The 17427-nt window shown below is 50.8% G+C and overlaps 1 protein-coding gene across 1 annotated transcript; it reads left to right on the forward strand.

Moving 5' to 3' along the window:
* Positions 1–286: 286 nt before the first annotated feature.
* LOC128950254 (class II histocompatibility antigen, M alpha chain-like) lies at positions 287–10044 on the forward strand. The gene is given in 6 exon segments (XM_054295135.1): positions 287–350; positions 2693–2950; positions 6140–6339; positions 6341–6425; positions 8850–8975; positions 9990–10044. Coding segments are annotated over 6 exon segments (735 nt in total). The 5' UTR covers positions 287–289; the 3' UTR covers positions 9995–10044.
* Positions 10045–17427: the final 7383 nt, after the last annotated feature.

Raw genomic sequence — 17427 nt, forward strand, 5'->3', positions numbered from 1 at the left:
TAACCCCCGTGACGTCACTTATGACCCCCCTAATTTAGGGGGTCACTTTGGGGGTGTCCCCAACCCCACGCGACCCCTAGGGGGGGTCTCGGTGCCCCTTTTTCCCCCCCCCACCCCCACTCGCGTCCCCCCGCGCTCTGTCACCGGCCCCGCGCCGCTCTCGGCGCTCCTCTGCCTGGCAACCGCTGACGTCACGGGCTCGGAGCTCTCCCATTGGCTGACGCCGCGTCGGACCCCGCGGGGCGGCTCGGCGTGGGGACTTTGGGGACACTGGGGACGCGGAGGGGCCATGGGTGTCCTCGGGGCGCTGCTCGGGGGGGTTTTGGTGGCCGTGGCCGTCGCTGAGCCCGGTAAGAGGTGGAGGGACGGGGAGGGGACGGGCGGCGCGGTCTCACTGTGGTGGTTTGCGCTCTAACTTTGCTGTTTGTCCTCTCTCTTTGGTTGTTTGTCCTCTCTCCGGTGTTTGTCCTCTCTCTGTCGCGTCCGTCCGTCCCTTCGCTGTCACCTCCGCCCTCCGTGTCCCTTCGGGGGTCTCCGCTGTCCCTCTCCCCTTCCTCATCCTCCCTGGTCCCTCCGTGTCCCCTCCCTTGTCCCCTCCCTGTTCCCCTTCCCTCTCCCGTTCCCCCTCTCCCTCCCTGTCCCCTCCCTCTGCCCTCTTCCTTCTCCATTTCCCTCTCCGCTTCCCTCCTCCCTCTTCCTCTCCCCTTCCCTCCCCATTTCCCTCTCCCTCCTCCCTCTCCCTCCCCGTCCCTCCCTCTCCATTTCCCATTTCCCTCTCCCTTCTCCATCGCATTCCCCTCCCCATCTCCCTCTCCCATTTCCCTCTCTCCATCCCCATTTCCCTCTCCCATTTCCCTCCCCGTTTCTCCATCCCCATTTCCCCTCTCCCTTCCCATTTCCCTCTCCCCTTCCCGTTCCCCATTCCTCCATCCCCAATTTCCCTCTCCCATTTCCCTCCCCCATTTCCCCATTTCCCTCTCCATCTCTCCATCCCTCATTTCCCTTTCTCCCTCCCCATTTCCCTCTCCCCTTTCTCCATCCCCATTTCCCTCTCCCTTTCCCCATTTCCCTCTCCCTTCTCCATTCCCCCTTTCTCCATCCCCATTTCCCTCTCCCATTTCCCTCCCCCATTTCCCCATTTCCCTCCCCATCTCTCCATCCCTCATTTCCCTTTCTCCATCCCCAATTTCCCTCTCCCTTCCCATTTCCCTCCTCCCTTCTCCATCCCCATTCCCCATTTCCTTCCCCCATTTCCCCATTTCCCTCTCCATCTCTCCATCCCCCCTCTCCCACTCCCATCCCCCAATTTCCCTCTCCCATTCCCATCCCAATTTCCCTCTCCCCATTTCCCTCTCCCTCTCCATCCCCATCTCCCTCTCCCTCTCTCCATTTCCCTCTCCCATTCCCATCCCCATTTCCCTCTCCCATTTCCCTCCCCCATCTCCCAATTTCCTTCTCCCTCTTCCCTCTCCATCCCCATCTCCCCCTCCCCATTTCCCTCTCCCTTCTCCATTCCCCCTTTCTCCATCCCCATTTCCCCCTCCCCATTTCCCTCCCCCTTTCTCCATCCCCAATTTCCCTCTCCCTTCTCCATCCCCTCTTTCTCCATCCCCAATTTCCCTCCCCATTTCCCTCTCCCTTCTCCGTCCCCCTTTTCTCCATCCCCAATTTCCCTCTCCCATTTCCCTCCCCATCTCTCCATCCCCCCTTTCTCCATCCCCCATTTCCCTCTCCCATTTCCCTTCTCCCTTTCTCCATCCCCATTTCCCCTCTCCCTTCCCATTTCTCTCTCCCCATTTCCCCATTTCCCTTTCTCCATCTCTCCATCCCTCATTTCCCTTTCTCCATCCCCATTTCCCTCCCCATCCCTCCATCCCCCATTTCTCCATCCCCAATTTCCCTCCTCCATTTCCCTCTCCCTTCTCCATCCCCCCTTTCTCCATCCCCAATTTCCCTCCCCCATTTCCCTCTCCCTTCTCCATCCCCCTTTTCTCCATCCCCAATTTCCATCCCCCTTCTTCCTCTCCATCCCCAATTCCCTCCCCCATTTCCCCTCTCCCTTCTCCGTCCCCCCCTTTCTCCATCCCCAATTTCCCTCCCCCATTTCCCTCTCCCTTCTCCATCCCCCCTTTCTCCATCCCCAATTTCTCTCCCATTTCCCACCCCATCTCTCCGTCCCCCCTTTCTCCATCCCCAATTTCTCTCCCATTTCCCTCTCCTTCTCCATCCCCCCTTTCTCCATCCCCCAATTTCCCTCCCCCATTTCCCTCTCCCTTCTCCATCCCAATTTCCTCCTCCATTTCCCTCTCCCTTCTCCATCCCCCCTTTCTCCATCCCCAATTTCCCTCCTCCATTTCCTCCCCATCTCTCCGTCCCCCCTTCTCCATCCCCAATTTCCCTCCCCCATTTCCCTCTCCCTTCTCCATCCCCCCCTTTCTCCATCCCCCATTTCCCTCTCCATTTCCCTCCCCATCTCTCCGTCCCCCTTTTCTCCATCCCCAATTTCCCTCCCCCATTTCCCTCTCCCTTCTCCGTCCCCCCTTTCTCCATCCCCAATTTCCCTCCCCCATTTCCCTCTCCCTTCTCCATCCCCCCTTTCTCCATCCCCCAATTTCCCTCCTCCATTTCCCTCCCCATCTCTCCGTCCCCCCTTTCTCCATCCCCAATTTCTCTCCCCGTTTCCCCTCCGCAGCCGCCCCGCACGTCCTGGCCGAGCTGCTCTCGTGCCAGCCGGACGCTCCGTCGCTGTCGCTCTCGGTGACCCTGGACGGGCGCGGCCTGGCCTGGTTCCAGTTCCCGCGCTCCCGCTGGGTGCCCGCGGGCCCCGAGCTGCCGGCCTGGCCCGAGGGGCTGGAGGCGCCCGCGGAGCTCCGGCCGGAGGCGCAAATGTGCCAGGAGATCCTGGGCATCCTGGGCAAGCAGCTCGGCGGGCTGCTGCCGCAGGCCAGGGGTAGGTGGGGGGAAAAATTGGGGGATGAAAGGGTTAAAAATGTGGGGGAAATGGGGGATGAAAGGGTTAAAAATGTGGGGGGAAAATGGGTGAAAATGGGTGGGAAAAAACTGGGGATGAAAGGGTTAAAAATGTGGGGAAAATTTGGGAGAAATTGGTTAAAAATATGGACAAAATTTGGGCCGGAGGCGCAAATGTGCCAGGAGATCCTGGGGATGCTGGGCAAGCAGCTCGGCGGGCTGCTGCCGCAGGCCAGGGGTAGGTGGGGGAGAAATTGAGGGATGAAAGGGTTAAAAATGTGGGGGGAAATTGGGTGAAAATGGGTGGGAAATGTGGGAAAAAATTGGGGATGAAAGGGTTAAAACTGTGGGCAAAATTTGGGAGAAATTGGGGGATGAAAGGGTTAAAATGTGTGGAAAAATCGGGGATGAAAGGTTAAAAATGTGGGGGGAAATTTGGGAGAAATTGGGGGATGAAAGGGTTAAAAATGTGGGGGGAAATTGGGGTGGGAAAATGGGTTGGAAGTGGGGAAAAAAATTGGGGATGAAAGGGTTAAAAGTGTGGGGAAAATAGGGATGAAAGGGTTAAAAATGTGGGGGAAATTTAGGAGAAAACTGGGGATGAAAGGGTTAAAAATGTGGTGGGAAATTGGGTGAAAATGCGTGAAAAATGGGGGATGAAAGGGTTAAAAATGTGGGGAAAAATTTGGGATGAAAATGCGTGGGAAAATGTGGGAAAATTTGGGGATGAAAGGGTTAAAATGTGGCAAAAGTCTGGGATGAAATGGTGGAAAATGCAGGGAAATTTGGGAAGAACTGGGGATGAAAGGGTTAAAAATGTGGGGAAAATTTGGTATGAAAGGGTTAAATGTGGGGAAAAATGAGGATGAAAGGGTTAAAATGTGGGGGGAAATTGGGTGAAAATGGGTGGGAAATGTGGAAAAAATTGGGGATGAAAGGGGTTAAAATGTGGGGGGGGGAATGGGGGATGAAAGGGTTAAAATGTGGGGGAAAAATTGGAATAATTGGGGGGATGAAAGGGTTAAAATGTGGGAGGAAATGGGGGATGAATGGGTTAAAATGTGGGGGAAATTGGGTGAAAATGGGTGGGAAATGTGGGGGAAATTGGGGATGAAAGGGTTAAAATGTGGGGGGAATGGGGGATGAAAGGGTTAAAATGTGGGGGAAAATTTGCAATAAATTGGGGGTTGAAAGGGTTAAAATGTGGGGGAAATTTGGTGGGAAATGGGTGGGAAATGTGGGGGGAAAATGGGGGATGAAAGGGTTAAAATGTGGGGAAAATGGGGGATGAAAGGGTGGAAATGTGGGGAAAATTTGGGAATGAAAGGGTGGAAATGCAGGATAAATTTGGGGATGAAAGGGGTTAAAATGTGGAATTTGGGATTAAAAGGCGGAAATGTGGAAATGATTGGGGGATAAAGGGAGGGAAACTGTGGAAAATTGGGGACGGAGAGTGAAAATTTGGGGATGAAGGGACGGAAATGTGGGAAAATTTGGGGAAGGTGAGTCAGAAAATGCGGAAAAAATGGGGAGGCGGAAGGAGGAGAAATGTGGGGAAAACTGGGGAGGAATGGGCCGAAAAACGTGGGAAAAATTTGGGATGGAGAGTGAAAATTTGGGATGGAAATTGTGAGAAAATTTGGGATGGAGAGTGAAAATTTGGGATGGAAATTGTGGGAAATTTGGGGATGGAGAGTGAAATTTGGGGATGGAAATTGTGGGAAAATTTGGGGATGGAGAGTGAAAATTGGGATGGAAATTGTGGGAAATTTGGGGATGGAGAGTGAAAATTTGGGATGGAAATTGTGAGAAAATTTGGGGATGGAGAGTGAAAATTTGGGATGGAAATTGTGAGAAATTTGGGGATGGAGAGTGAAAATTTGGGATGGAATTGTGAGAAATTTGGGGATGGAGAGTGAAATTTGGGATGGAATTGTGGGAAATTTGGGGATGGAGGAATCGAAACTGAGGAGAAACTTGGGATGGAGAGTGTGGAAATTTGGGGGATGAACGGATGGAAACCGTGAATAATTCTCATTCCCATTTTTTTTCATTTTTTCCTATTTGTCCAGCCCTGTTTTTCCATTTTTTCCCCATTTTTCCCATTTTTCTCCCCAGGAATCCTGGTGGTCTCGATGTTCCTGGTGTTCCTGGTGGAGAACATCTCCCATCCCATTCCCTCCATCATTTTCCTCACTTTTCCCATAATTTTTCCCATTTTCCCATTATTTCTCCCATTATTTCTCCCATTATTTTTCCATTTTTTCCCATTTTAACCAATTTTTTCCCATTTTTCTCCTCAGGAATCCTGGTGGTCTCGATGTTCCTGGTGTTCCTGGTGGAGAACATCTCCCATCCCATTCCCTCCAATCCCAATCCCACTTTTCCCATTCCAAATCCCATTTTTCCCATTATTTCTCCCATAATTTTCATTTTTAACCCAATTTTTTCCCATTTTTCTCCCAGGAATCCTGGTGGCCTCGATGTTCCTGATGTTCCTGGTGGAGAACATCTCCCATCCCATTCCCTCCATTCCCAATCCCACTTTTCCCATTCCAAATCCCATATTTCCCATTTTTTTAACCCATATTTTCCCATTTTAAACCAATTTTCCCCATTTTTCTCCTCAGGAATCCTGATGGTCTCGTTGTCCCTGGTGCCACCACCCTGGCGTGCCTGGTGGAGAACATCTCCCATCCCATTCCCTTCATTCCCAACCCCATTTTTCCCATTTTTTGACCCATTTTTCTCGTTATTTCTCCCATAATTTTAATTTTTTTCCATTTTCCCCCCAGGAATCCCGGTGCTCTCGGTGTTCCCGGCGCGTCCCCCGTCCCCGGGCGGTGCCACCACCCTGGTGTGCCTGGTGGAGAACATCTCCCAGCCCATTCCCTCCATTCCCAATCCCACTTTTCCCATTCCAAATCCCATATTTCCCATTTTTTAACCCATATTTTCCCATTTTAAACCAATTATCCCCATTTTTCTCCTCAGGAATCCTGATGGTCTCGTTGTCCCTGGTGCCACCACCCTGGTGTGCCTGGTGGAGAACATCTCCCAGCCCATTCCCTCCATTCCCAACCCCATTTTTCCCATTATTTCTCCCATATTTCCCATTTTTTTAACCATAATTTTGATTTTTAACCAATTTTTCCCATTTTCTCCCCAGGAATCCCGGTGCTCTCGGTGTTCCCGGCGCGTCCCCCATCCCCAGATGGTGCCACCACCCTGGTGTGCGTGGTGGAGAACATCTTCCCGCCGTCCGCGTCCATCTCGTGGACGGTGGCCGGGCTCGGCGTCACCCGCGGGGTCACCTCGGGTCCCTTCGTCCCCAAGGCCGACCTGACCTTCGTGAGGATTTCCCGCGTTTCCGTCACCGCCCGGCCCCGGGGACGTCGTGGCCTGCGCGGTCACCTCGGGCGGGGACAACGGCACCACCAGCGTGGCCTACTGGGGTGAGGGCGCTTGGGGGGATTTGGGGAATTTTTGGGATTTTTTTGGGATTTTTGGGATTTTTTTGAGGATTTTTTAGGATTTTTTGGGGGATTTTTGAAGATTTTTTGGGATTTTTGAGGATTTTTTGGGGATTTTGGGGGAATTTTTTGGGTTTTTGTTTGGAATTTTTGGGGGGATTTTTTTGGGATTCTTTGGGATTTTTTGGGGGATTTTTTTGGGATTTTTTTTAATTTTTTGGGAATTTTTGGAAATTTTTGGTGGATTTTTGGGGATTTTTTGGGGGATTTTTTGAGGATTTTTTGGGATTTTTAAGGGATTTTTAGGATTTTTTGAGGATTTTTTTGGGGGATTTTTGAGGATTTTTTGGGGGATTTTTAAATGACTTTTTGGCAGATTTGGGGCAATTTTTGGGTCACTTTTGGATTATTTTTTGTGACCTTCGTGAGGGTTTCCCGCGTTTCCGTCACCGCCCGGCCCGGGGACGTCGTGGCCTGCGCGGTCACCTCGGCGGGGACAACGGCACCACCAGCGTGGCCTACTGGGGTGAGCGGGAATTTGGGGGGATTTGGGGAATTTTTGGGATTTTTTTGGCGATTTTTTGGGATTTTTGGGGATTTTTTGGGATTTTTTTTTGGGATTTTTTTGAGGATTTTTTTGGGATTTTTTGAGATTTTTCATGATTTTTCATTATTTTTTTGCCGACTTCTTGGACATTTTTGGGGGATTTTTTGGAATTTTTTGGGAATTTTTGGGATTTTTTTGAGGATTTTTAGGGATTCTTTGGGATTTTTGGGGGATTTTTGGGGGATTTTTTTTTTTTTTTGAGATTTTTTGGGGATTTTTTTAGGAGTTTTTGGAAATTTTTGGTGGATTTTTGGGGATTTTTTGGGATTTTTTGGGGGATTTTTGAGGATTTTTTGAGGATTTTTTTAGGATTTTGGGGGGATTTTTTAGGATTATTGGGGATTTTTTGGGGAATTTTGGGGATTTTTTCATGATTTTTCATCATTTTTGGGGGACTTATTGGGGATTTTTAGGATTTTTTAGGGCGGGATGTTTTGGGGGATTTTTTTTTTGATTTTTGAGATTTTTGGGGGGAATTTTGGGAATTTTGGGGATTTTTTGGATTTTTGTGATTTTTTGGGATTTTTTGAGGATTTTTTGGGGATTTTTGGGATTTTTTGGGGGATTGTTTTGGGGATTTTTTTGGGATTTTTTGAGATTTTTGGGGGGATTTTTTTGGATTTTTTGGGGGATTTTTAGTATTTTGGGGATTTTTAGTATTTTGGGGATTTTTTGGGAATTTTTTGGGATTTTTTGGGGATTTTTTAGGATTTTGGGGGGGATTTTATGGGGATTTTTTGAGATTTTTAGGAGGTGTTTTAGATTTATTTGGGGGGATTTTTTTGGGGATTTTTTTTGAGATTTTTTAGGATTTTTTGGGGGGATTTTTTGGGGAGCTTTTGGGATTTTCAGGAGAATTTTTGATGATTTTTCCTGATTTTGGGGGATTTTTTAGATTTTCTGGGGTTTTTTTAGGGTTTTTTGGGGATTTTTCTGGATTTTCTAGGTGATTTTGGGGGTACTTTGAGGTGATTTTTGGTGGATTCTTGGTGATTTTGGGGGATATTTGGGGGTATTTTTGTGGGATTTTTGTGGATATTTGGGGATATTTTTGTGTGATTTTTGGGATATTTTGGGGTATTTGCGGTGGATTTCTGGGGTATTTTTGGTGCGTTCCTGGGTGATTTTTGTATGATTTTTGTAGGATTTTTGTGGTATTTTTGGGGATATTTGGGGGTATTTTTGTGTGATTTTTGGGGATATTTTTGTGTGATTTTTGCGGTATTTGGGGTGGATTTCTGGGGCATTTTTGGGTATTTTGGGGGGTATTTTTGTGGATGTTTGGGGATATTTTTGTGTGAATTTTGGGATATTTTGGGGGTATTTGGGGTGGATTTCTGGGGCATTTTTGGGTATTTTTGGGGGTATTTTTGTGGATATTTGGGGATATTTTTGTGTGAATTTTGGTATATTTGTGGGTATTTTGGGTGGATTTCTGGGGTATTTTTGGGGATATTTTGGTGGATATTTTTGTGTGAATTTTGGGATAATTTGCGGTGGATTTCTGGGGCATTTTTGGGGATATTTGGTGGATATTTTTGTGCGATTTTCGGGATATTTTAGGGTATTTTTGGGTGGGTTTTTGGGGCATTTCGGGGGATATTTGGGGGTATTTTGGGGGTATTTTTGGTGCGTTCCTGGGTGATTTTTGTATGATTTTTGTAGGATTTTTGTGGTATTTTTGGGGATATTTGGGGGTATTTTTGTGTGATTTTTGGGGATATTTTTGTGTGATTTTGGGGACATTTTGGGGTATTTTTGGGTGGGTTTTTGGGGTAACCTCGTGTCCGTGTCCGCAGTGGCTCCGGACACGGCGCTGGACGAGCAGCTGGACACGGCTCTGGCCGGAGCCGCGCTGGCCCTGGGGCTGGTCCTGGCCTTGCTGGGCCTGGGCCTGGCCCTGCTGGCCCACAGGGACCCACACGGTACGGGATAGGCCCGGCCTAAACCTGGGCCTAAACCTGGGCCTGGGCCTAAACCTGGGCCTGGCCCTGCTGGCCCGCAGGGACCCACACGGTACGGGATAGGCCCGGCCTAAACCTGGGCCTAAACCTGGGCCTGGGCCTAAACCTGGGCCTGGCCCTGCTGGCCCGCAGGGACCCACACGGTACGGGATAGGCCCGGCCTAAACCTGGGCTTAAACCTGGGCCTGGGCCTAAACCAGGGCCTAAACCTGGGCCTAAACCTGGGCCTAAACCTGGGATTGGGCCTGGGCCTAAGCCTGGGCCTGGCCCTGCTGGCCAGCAGGAACCCATCCTGGCCTAAGCCCAGGCCTGGTTCTGGGCCTGGGCCTGGGCCTGGGCCTGGGCCTGGTCCCAATCCCAGTCCCAATCCCAGTCCCAATACTGGTTCTGGTCCTGATCCCAGTTCTACTTCCAATCCCAGCCCCAGTTCTGGTCCCAGTCCCAATCCCAGATCTAATTCTGATCCCAGTCCCAGCCCCAGCCCCAATCCTGGTCCAAATCCCAGTCCCAGCCCTAAACCCAGTCCCGGTCCTAATTCCAGTCCCAATTCAGATCCCAGTCCCAATCCCAGTCCAAGTTCCAGTCCCAGCCCCAATCCCAGCCTTAACCCCAATCCCAGTCCCAATTCCAATCCCAGTCCAAACCCTTATTCCAGTCCCAGTCCCAATCGTAGCGCTAATCCCAGTCCCAGTCCCAATCCTGGTCTCAATTCCAATCCCACTCCCAGTCCCAGCCCTAATCCCAATTCCAGTCCCTGTCCCAGTCCCAGTTTTAGCCCCAATCCCAGTCCCAATTCCAATCCCAATCCCAGTTCAAACCCTAATCCCAGTCCCGGTTCAAACCCTAATCCCAATCCCAGTCCCAATTCCGATCCCAATCTCACTCCCAGTCCCAGCCCTAATCCCAGTCCTAATCCCAGCCCTAATCCCAGTCCCAGTCCCGGCCCTAATCCCGGTTTTGTGTTTCCGTTCGCAGGCTGAGCTCATCCCGGTGGGAATCGGGGATTTGGGAATTTGGGAGTTAAGCCCCGACTTTGCTCAATAAATCCAAATTTTGGCAGAGTCGTGTCCTTGTTTGTGTCAGCGCTGGGTTTGGTCCTGGCTTTAGTCCTGATTCGGGTTCTGGTCCTGGTCCTGGTTTTAGTCCTGGTCCTGGATCTGATCCCAGTCCTGATTCTGGTCCTGGTTTTAGTTGTGATCCTGATCCTGATCCTGGTCGTGGTTCTGATCCAGGTTTTAGTCCTGACCCTGGTCCCAATCCCAGTTCTATTCTCGTCCTGGTCCTGGTTTTAGTCCTGATCCTAATTCTAGTCCCAGTTCTAGTTCTGGTACCAGTCCAGGTTTTAGTCCTGATCCTGATCCTGGTCCTGGTTTTAGTCCTGGTCCTGGTCCTGGTCCTGGTCCTGGTTTTAGTCCCGGTCCCAGTTCTGGTCCCAGTCCTTGTTTTATCCCAGTCCTGGTCCTGGTGGTGGCTCCCAGTTCATCCCAGTCCCTCCCAGTTTGTCCCAGACCCTCCCAGTCCATCCCAGTCCATCCCAATTCACTCCCAGTCCCTCCCAGTTTGTTCCAGTTCCTCCCAGTCCATCCCAGTTTGTCCCAGTCCCTCCCAGTCCCCCCCAGTTCCTTCCCAGTCCCTCCCAGTCCCTCCCAGTCCCTCCCAGTTTGTCCCAGTCCCTCCCAGTCCATCCCAATTCCCCCCCAATTCCCTCCCAGTCCATCCCAGTTCATCCCAGTCCGCCCCAGTCCATCCCAGTCCATCCCAGTTTGTCCCAGTCCCTCCCAGTCCATCCCAATTCCCCCCAATTCCCTCCCAGTCCATCCCAGTCCCCTCCCAGTTCGCTCCAAGTCTCTCTCGCGTCCTCCCCCAGACCAGCCCTGCCTGGCAACAAATGACGCGCGCCCTCCTCGCGCTCCCATTGGCTGCCCCAAAATGTCCCTAAATGTCCCCAAAAACACCTCCCAGGCCCTCCCAGTTGGTCCAGTTCGTCCCAGTTCGCGATGCTGCCGCTGCCGCTGCTGCTGGCGGCGCTCGGAGCTCCCGGGGCCGGTGAGGAGAGGGGATTTGGGGGAAAAGAGCGGAAAAAAGGGAAAAAATTGGTGGAATTTGGGAAAGGGGAAGTTGGGAATGAGGGGGAGTCGGGGGGATCCGCCCTATAAAGATTTGCGGGGAGGGGCGCGGATTTTGGGGGGAAAAATTGGAATTTGGCAAAGTTTTGGGAAGGGGCTTTGCCTTGTGGGAAGCGGATTTGGCGGGAAAAAATTTGGGATAATTTTGGTGAAATTTGGGAAAAGGGGAAGCTGGAATGAGGGCGAGTCGGGGGGGATCCGCCCTATAAAGATTTGGGGGAGGGGCGCGGATTTTGGGGTGAAAAATTGGGAATTTGGGAAGGTTTTGGGAAGGGGCTTTGCCTTGTGGGAAGCGGATTTGGCGGGAAAAAATTTGGGATAATTTTGGTGAAATTTGGGAAAAGGGGAAGTTGGGAATGAGGGGGGGTCGGGGGGGATCCGCCCTATAAAGATTTGCGGGGAGGGGCGCAGATTTTGGGGGAAAAATTGGGAATTTGGCAAAGTTTTGGGAAGGGGCTTTGCCTTGTGGGAAGCGGATTTGCCGGGAAAAAATTTGGGATAATTTTGGTGAAATTTGGGACAAGGGGAAGCTGGGAATGAGGGGGGGTCGGAGGGGATCCACCCTATAAAGATTTGGGGGAGGGGCGCGGATTTTGGGGTGAAAAATTGGGAATTTGGGAAGGTTTTGGGAGGGGCTTTGCCTTGTGGGAAGTGGATTTGGCGGGAAAAAAATTGGGGAAAATTTGGTGAAATTTGGGAAAAGGGGAAGTTGGGAATGAGGGGGAGTCGGGGGGATCCGCCCTATAAAGTTTGGGGGGAGGGGCGCGGATTTTGGGGGGAAAAATTGGGAATTTGGGGAGGTTGGGGGGGGCATTAAAAAATCCCACCAAAATCCTACCCAAAATCCTAAAAAAAAACCAAACAAAAATCCTCAAAAATCAGAAAAAATCCCCCAAAAATCCTTAAAAAGCCCTCAAAAAGATGAAATAATATCCCCAAAAAATCAGAAAAAAACCCCAAATCCTTTTAAAAATCCTAAAAAAATCCCTAAAGACCACAAAAAAAATCCCAAAAAAATCCTCATAATCCCCTTAAAAATCAAAATAAAATGCCCCAAAACCCACTAAAATCCCTGAAAATTCCAAAAAAAGTAAAAAAATCCCAAAAGACCACCAAAAAATCCAGAAAATTCCACAAAAAAGCCACAAATCATCCAAAAAAATCACCAAATTTCCAGAAAAAAAATCTTAAAAAACCCCCTAAAATCAAAATAGAATCCCAAAATAATCTCCTAAAAATCCACAAAAAATTAAAAAATCACCAAAACAGTCCTGCTAAAAAATCCTAAAAAAATTCCCAAAATCAAAATAGAATAGAAAAAAATCCTAAAAAAAATTCCCCAAAAATCGAAATAAATTCCCCAAAAATCAAAATAAAATCCCCCCAAAAAAATCTCCAAAAAATTCTAAAAAATCTCCCCAAAAATCCCCAAAATTGCATTAAAATATTAATTTTTTGTCCCTCTCAGCCCCGTTCGTGCTCCAGGTGGCCTCGTGGTGCTCGCTGGACAACGACGGCTCCTTGTTGGCCACCAACGGCTCCCAGGAGGTGCTGGTGGCCCTGTCCCAGATGCCGCTGGTGTGCGGGGACCTTCGGGGACCCCGCGCCGGCGCCTGCCAGGAGGGGGGACCCTTGGGGACACTCGGGGACAGGCTGGCACAGGCGCTGCGTGGGGACAGCCGGTGGGGACAGCGGCTGCGCCAGCGCCGGCAGCTCTGCCTGGAGCTGCCCAGGAGGGTGTGGCCACCGCTGACAGGTGAGGGGACATCGGGGACATTGGGGGTGTTGGGGACGTTGGGAACATTGGGGGTGTTGGGGACGTTGAGGGTGTTGGGGACACTGAGAACATTTGGGCCATTTTGGAACATTGGCGACATTGGGGGTGTTGGGGACATTGGGGACATCGGAGATGTTGGAGACATCTGAGAACTTTGAGAACATTGGGGACATTGGGGACATTGGGGAACATTGGGGACATTGGAGGCATTGGAGACATTGGGGACATTGGAGAACATTGAGAACATTTGGGACATTGAGGACATTGGGGGTGTTGGGGACGTTGGGGACATTGAGGACTTTGGGACCATTGGAGATATTGGACACCTCGGACACATTGAGGACATTGAGAACATTGGGGACATTGAGGAATTTGGGACATCTGGAACCTTGAGAACATTGGAGGCATTGGGGACACTGGGGGACATTGGACACATTGAGACATCGTGGACACTGAGGACATGGAGGACATTGAGGACACTGGGGGGTTCTGGGACACTGGGGACCCTTGGGGACACTCGGGGACAGGCTGGCGCGGGCGCTGCGCGGGGACAGCCGGTGGGGACAGCGGCTGCGCCAGCGCCGGCAGCTCTGCCTGGAGCTGCCCAGGAGGGTGTGGCCACCGCTGACAGGTGAGGGGACATCGGGGACATTGGGGTGTTGGGGACGTTGGGAACATTGGGGGTGTTGGGGACATTGAGGGTGTTGGGGACATTGAGAACATTTGGGCCATTTTGGAACATTGGCGACATTGGGGTGTTGGGGACATTGGGGACATCGGAGATGTTGGAGACATCTGAGAACTTTGAGAACATTGGGGACATTGGGGACATTGGGGAACATTGGGGACATTGGAGGCATTGGAGACATTGGGGACATTGGAGAACATTGAGAACATTTGGGACATTGAGGACATTGGGGGTGTTGGGGACGTTGGGGACATTGAGGACTTTGGGACCATTGGAGATATTGGACACCTCGGACACATTGAGGACATTGAGAACATTGGGGACATTGAGGGCACTGTGACATTGGGGGACATTGAGGACATTGAGGGGTTCTGGGACACTGGGGACCCTTGGGGACACTCGGGGACAGGCTGGCACAGGCACTGCGCGGGGACAGCCGGTGGGGACAGCGGCTGCGCCAGCGCCGGCAGCTCTGCCTGGAGCTGCCCAGGAGGGTGTGGCCACCGCTGACAGGTGAGGGGACATCGGGGACATTGGGGGTGTTGGGGACGTTGGGGATGTTGGGGTTGTTGGGGACATCGGGGACATTGGGGACATTGGCGGTGTTTGGGACATTGGATCATTGGAGACATTGGAGATGTTGGAGGCATCTGGGAACCTTGAGAACATTGGGGACACTGAGGACATTGGGGGCATTGAGAGTGTTGGGGACATTGGGGACATTGAGGAAATTGGAGATGTTGGAGACATCTGGGAACCTTGAGAACATGGAGGACATTGGTGACATTGGGGGATTGGGGACATTGGGGACATTGGAGATGTTGGAGCCATTGGGGACATTGGGGCATTGGGGACACTGAGGACATCTGAGAACCTTGAGAACATTGGGGACATTGGGGACATTGGGGGCGTTGGGGACATTGGGGACATTGAGGACATTGGGGACATTTGGGGACATTTGGGGACACATTTGGGACTATTTTGGGCCATTTTGGTGCCATTTTGGTGACACTGGCGGCCATTTTAAGGAGGGCATTTGGTGACACCTCAGGACATTGGCGGCCGTCTTGGGGTCATTATGAGACCATTTTTCGCCATTTTGAGCCCATTTTTCGCCATTTTGGGGCCATTTGGGGACACCTGTGGGGACATTTTTGGGGACACATTTGAGACCCATTTTGGGACACATTTGGGGCCATTTTTGGCCGGTTTTGGGGCCGTTTTGGGCCTATTTTGGGGCCTATTTGGTGACACTGGCAGCCATTTTGGGGCACACTGGCGGCCATTTTGAGGAAGACATTTGGTGACACCTCAGGACATTGGCGGCCATCTTGGGGCCATTTTGAGACCATTTTTGACCATTTTGGGCCCACATTTGGGGACACCTCCGGGGACACTTTTGAGACCATTTTGGGACCGTTTTCAGCAATTTTGGGACCATTTAGGGCCGTTTTGGGGCCATTTTGGGGCCCACTGGCAGCCATTTTGGGGTACACTGGTGGCCATTTTGAAGAGGACATTTGGTGACACCTCATGACTTTGGTGGCGATCTTGGGCCCATTTTGAACCCATTTTTCACCATTTTGTGGCCATTTGGGGACACCTGTGGGGACATTTTTGGGGAAACATTTGAGACCCATTTTGGGACACATTTGGGGCCATTTTTGGGCGATTTTGGGGCGATTTTGGGCCCATTTTGGGCACACTGGCAGCCATTTTGTGGGGGATGTTTGGTCACCTCAGGACATTGGCAGCCATTTTGAACCCATTTTTTGCCTTTTTGGGACACATCTGGGGACAGATTTGAGGCCATTTTGGGGACACATTTGGGGCCATTTTGGGAGACTTTTGGGGCCATTTTGGGGCCATTTCGGGGCACACTGTCGGCCATTTTGAAGAGGACATTTGGTGACACCTCAGGACATTGTCAGCCCATTTTTCACCATTTTGGGCAATTTGGGGACACTTTTAGGGACACTTTTGGGGACTATTTTGGGACACATTTGGGGTCACTTTTGAGACCATTTCGGGGCAATTTTGCTGACACAGGCAGCCATTTTGGGACCCAGTCAGGCCCCACTGTCGGCCATTTTGTGGTGGATATTTGATGACCCCTCAGGACATTGGCGGCCATTTTGAGCCCATTTTTCACCATTTTGTGGCCATTTGGGGACACTTTTAGGGACACTTTTGGGGACTATTTTGGGACACATTTGGGGTCACATTTGGGGCCCTTTTGGGGCCCCTTTTGGGGCAATTTTGGCGACTCAGGCGGCAATTTTGGGGCACACTGGCAGACATTTTGTGGTGGATATTTGATGACCCCTCAGCACATTGGCAGCCATCTTGGGACCATTTAAAACCCATTTTTCGCCATTTTTAGCCCATTTTTCACCATTTTGGTGCCATTTGGGGACACCTGTGGGGACACTTTTGGGGACACATTTGAGACCATTTTGGGACACATTTGGGGGCCATTTGGGGGCCATTTGGGCCATTTTGGAACCATTTTAGGTCCCATTTGGTGACATTGGTGGCCATTTTGGGGCACATTGGCAACCATTTTGTGGGGGATATTTGATGACCCCTCAGGACATTGGCAGCCATTTTTATCCCATTTTTTATTATTTTGAGGCCATTTGGAGCCCATTTTTCACCATTTTGGGGCCACATTTGGGGACACTTCTGGGGCCATTTTGGGACACATTTGGGGCCATTTTTGGGCGGTTTTGGGGTCATTTTGGGGCCCATTTTGGGGCCTATTTGGTGACACAGGTGGCCATTTGGGACCCAGTTGGGCCCACTGTCGGCCATTTTGTGGGGGGATATTTGATCACCTCAGGACCTTGGCGGCCATCTTGGGGCCATTTTAAACCCATTTTTCACCATTTTGAGCCCATTTTTCACCATTTTGGTGCCATTTGCTGACACAAAGCCACCTCCCCCATGTCCCCAAGTGTCCCCAAATGTCCCCAAATGTCCCCCCAGCGCCACCACAGCTGCAGATCCTCCCCGAGCGCTCGGGCCCCGCGCTGGCCCTGGTGTGTCACGCCTGGGTTTCTCCCCTGCCGAGATCACCTTGAAGTGGCTCCGCAAAGGGGGCATCGTTGGGGACACCATTGGGGACACCATTGGGGACACATTTTGAGTCACATTTGGGACACAATTTGGGGCCATTTCGAGCAGATTTTAGTGCCATTATGATGCACATTGGCGGCCATTCTGTGGGAGCCATTTTGGGACTATTTTGGAGCCATTTTGGGCCACATTTGGGGACAATTTTGGGGACATTTTGGGACACATTTGAGGCCCATTTTGAGACACATTTAGAGCACCTTTTGAGGGCATTTTGGGACACATTTGTTGACAGCGGTGGCCATTTTGGGGCCCACTGGCGGCCATTTTGTGGGGATATTTGATGACTCCTCAGGACATTGGTGGCCATTTTGATCCCATTTTTCATTATTTTGAGGCCATTTTGAGCCCATTTTTCACCATTTTGGGGCCATTTTGAGCCCGTTTTTTGCTATCTTGGGGACACTTTTGGGCACATATTTGAGGCCCATTTTGAGGCCATTTTGGGACCATTTTCAGCCATTTTGTGGCACATTGGGGCACACTGGTGGCCATTTTGGGGCACACTGGCGGCCATTTTGTGAGGGATATTTGATGACCCCTCAGGACATTGGCAGCCATTTTGAGCCCATTTTTCACCATTTTGTGGCCATTTGGGGACACTCTTAGGGACATTTTTGGGGACTATTTTGGGACACATTTGGGGTCACTTTTGGGGCCATTTAGGGGCCATTTTGGTGACACAAG

Source organism: Melozone crissalis, unplaced genomic scaffold (genome assembly GCF_028551555.1).
Source record: "Melozone crissalis strain CALT ecotype California unplaced genomic scaffold, PUWL_Pcris_2 ptg000530l_1, whole genome shotgun sequence".
Classification (NCBI taxonomy): domain Eukaryota; kingdom Metazoa; phylum Chordata; class Aves; order Passeriformes; family Passerellidae; genus Melozone; species Melozone crissalis.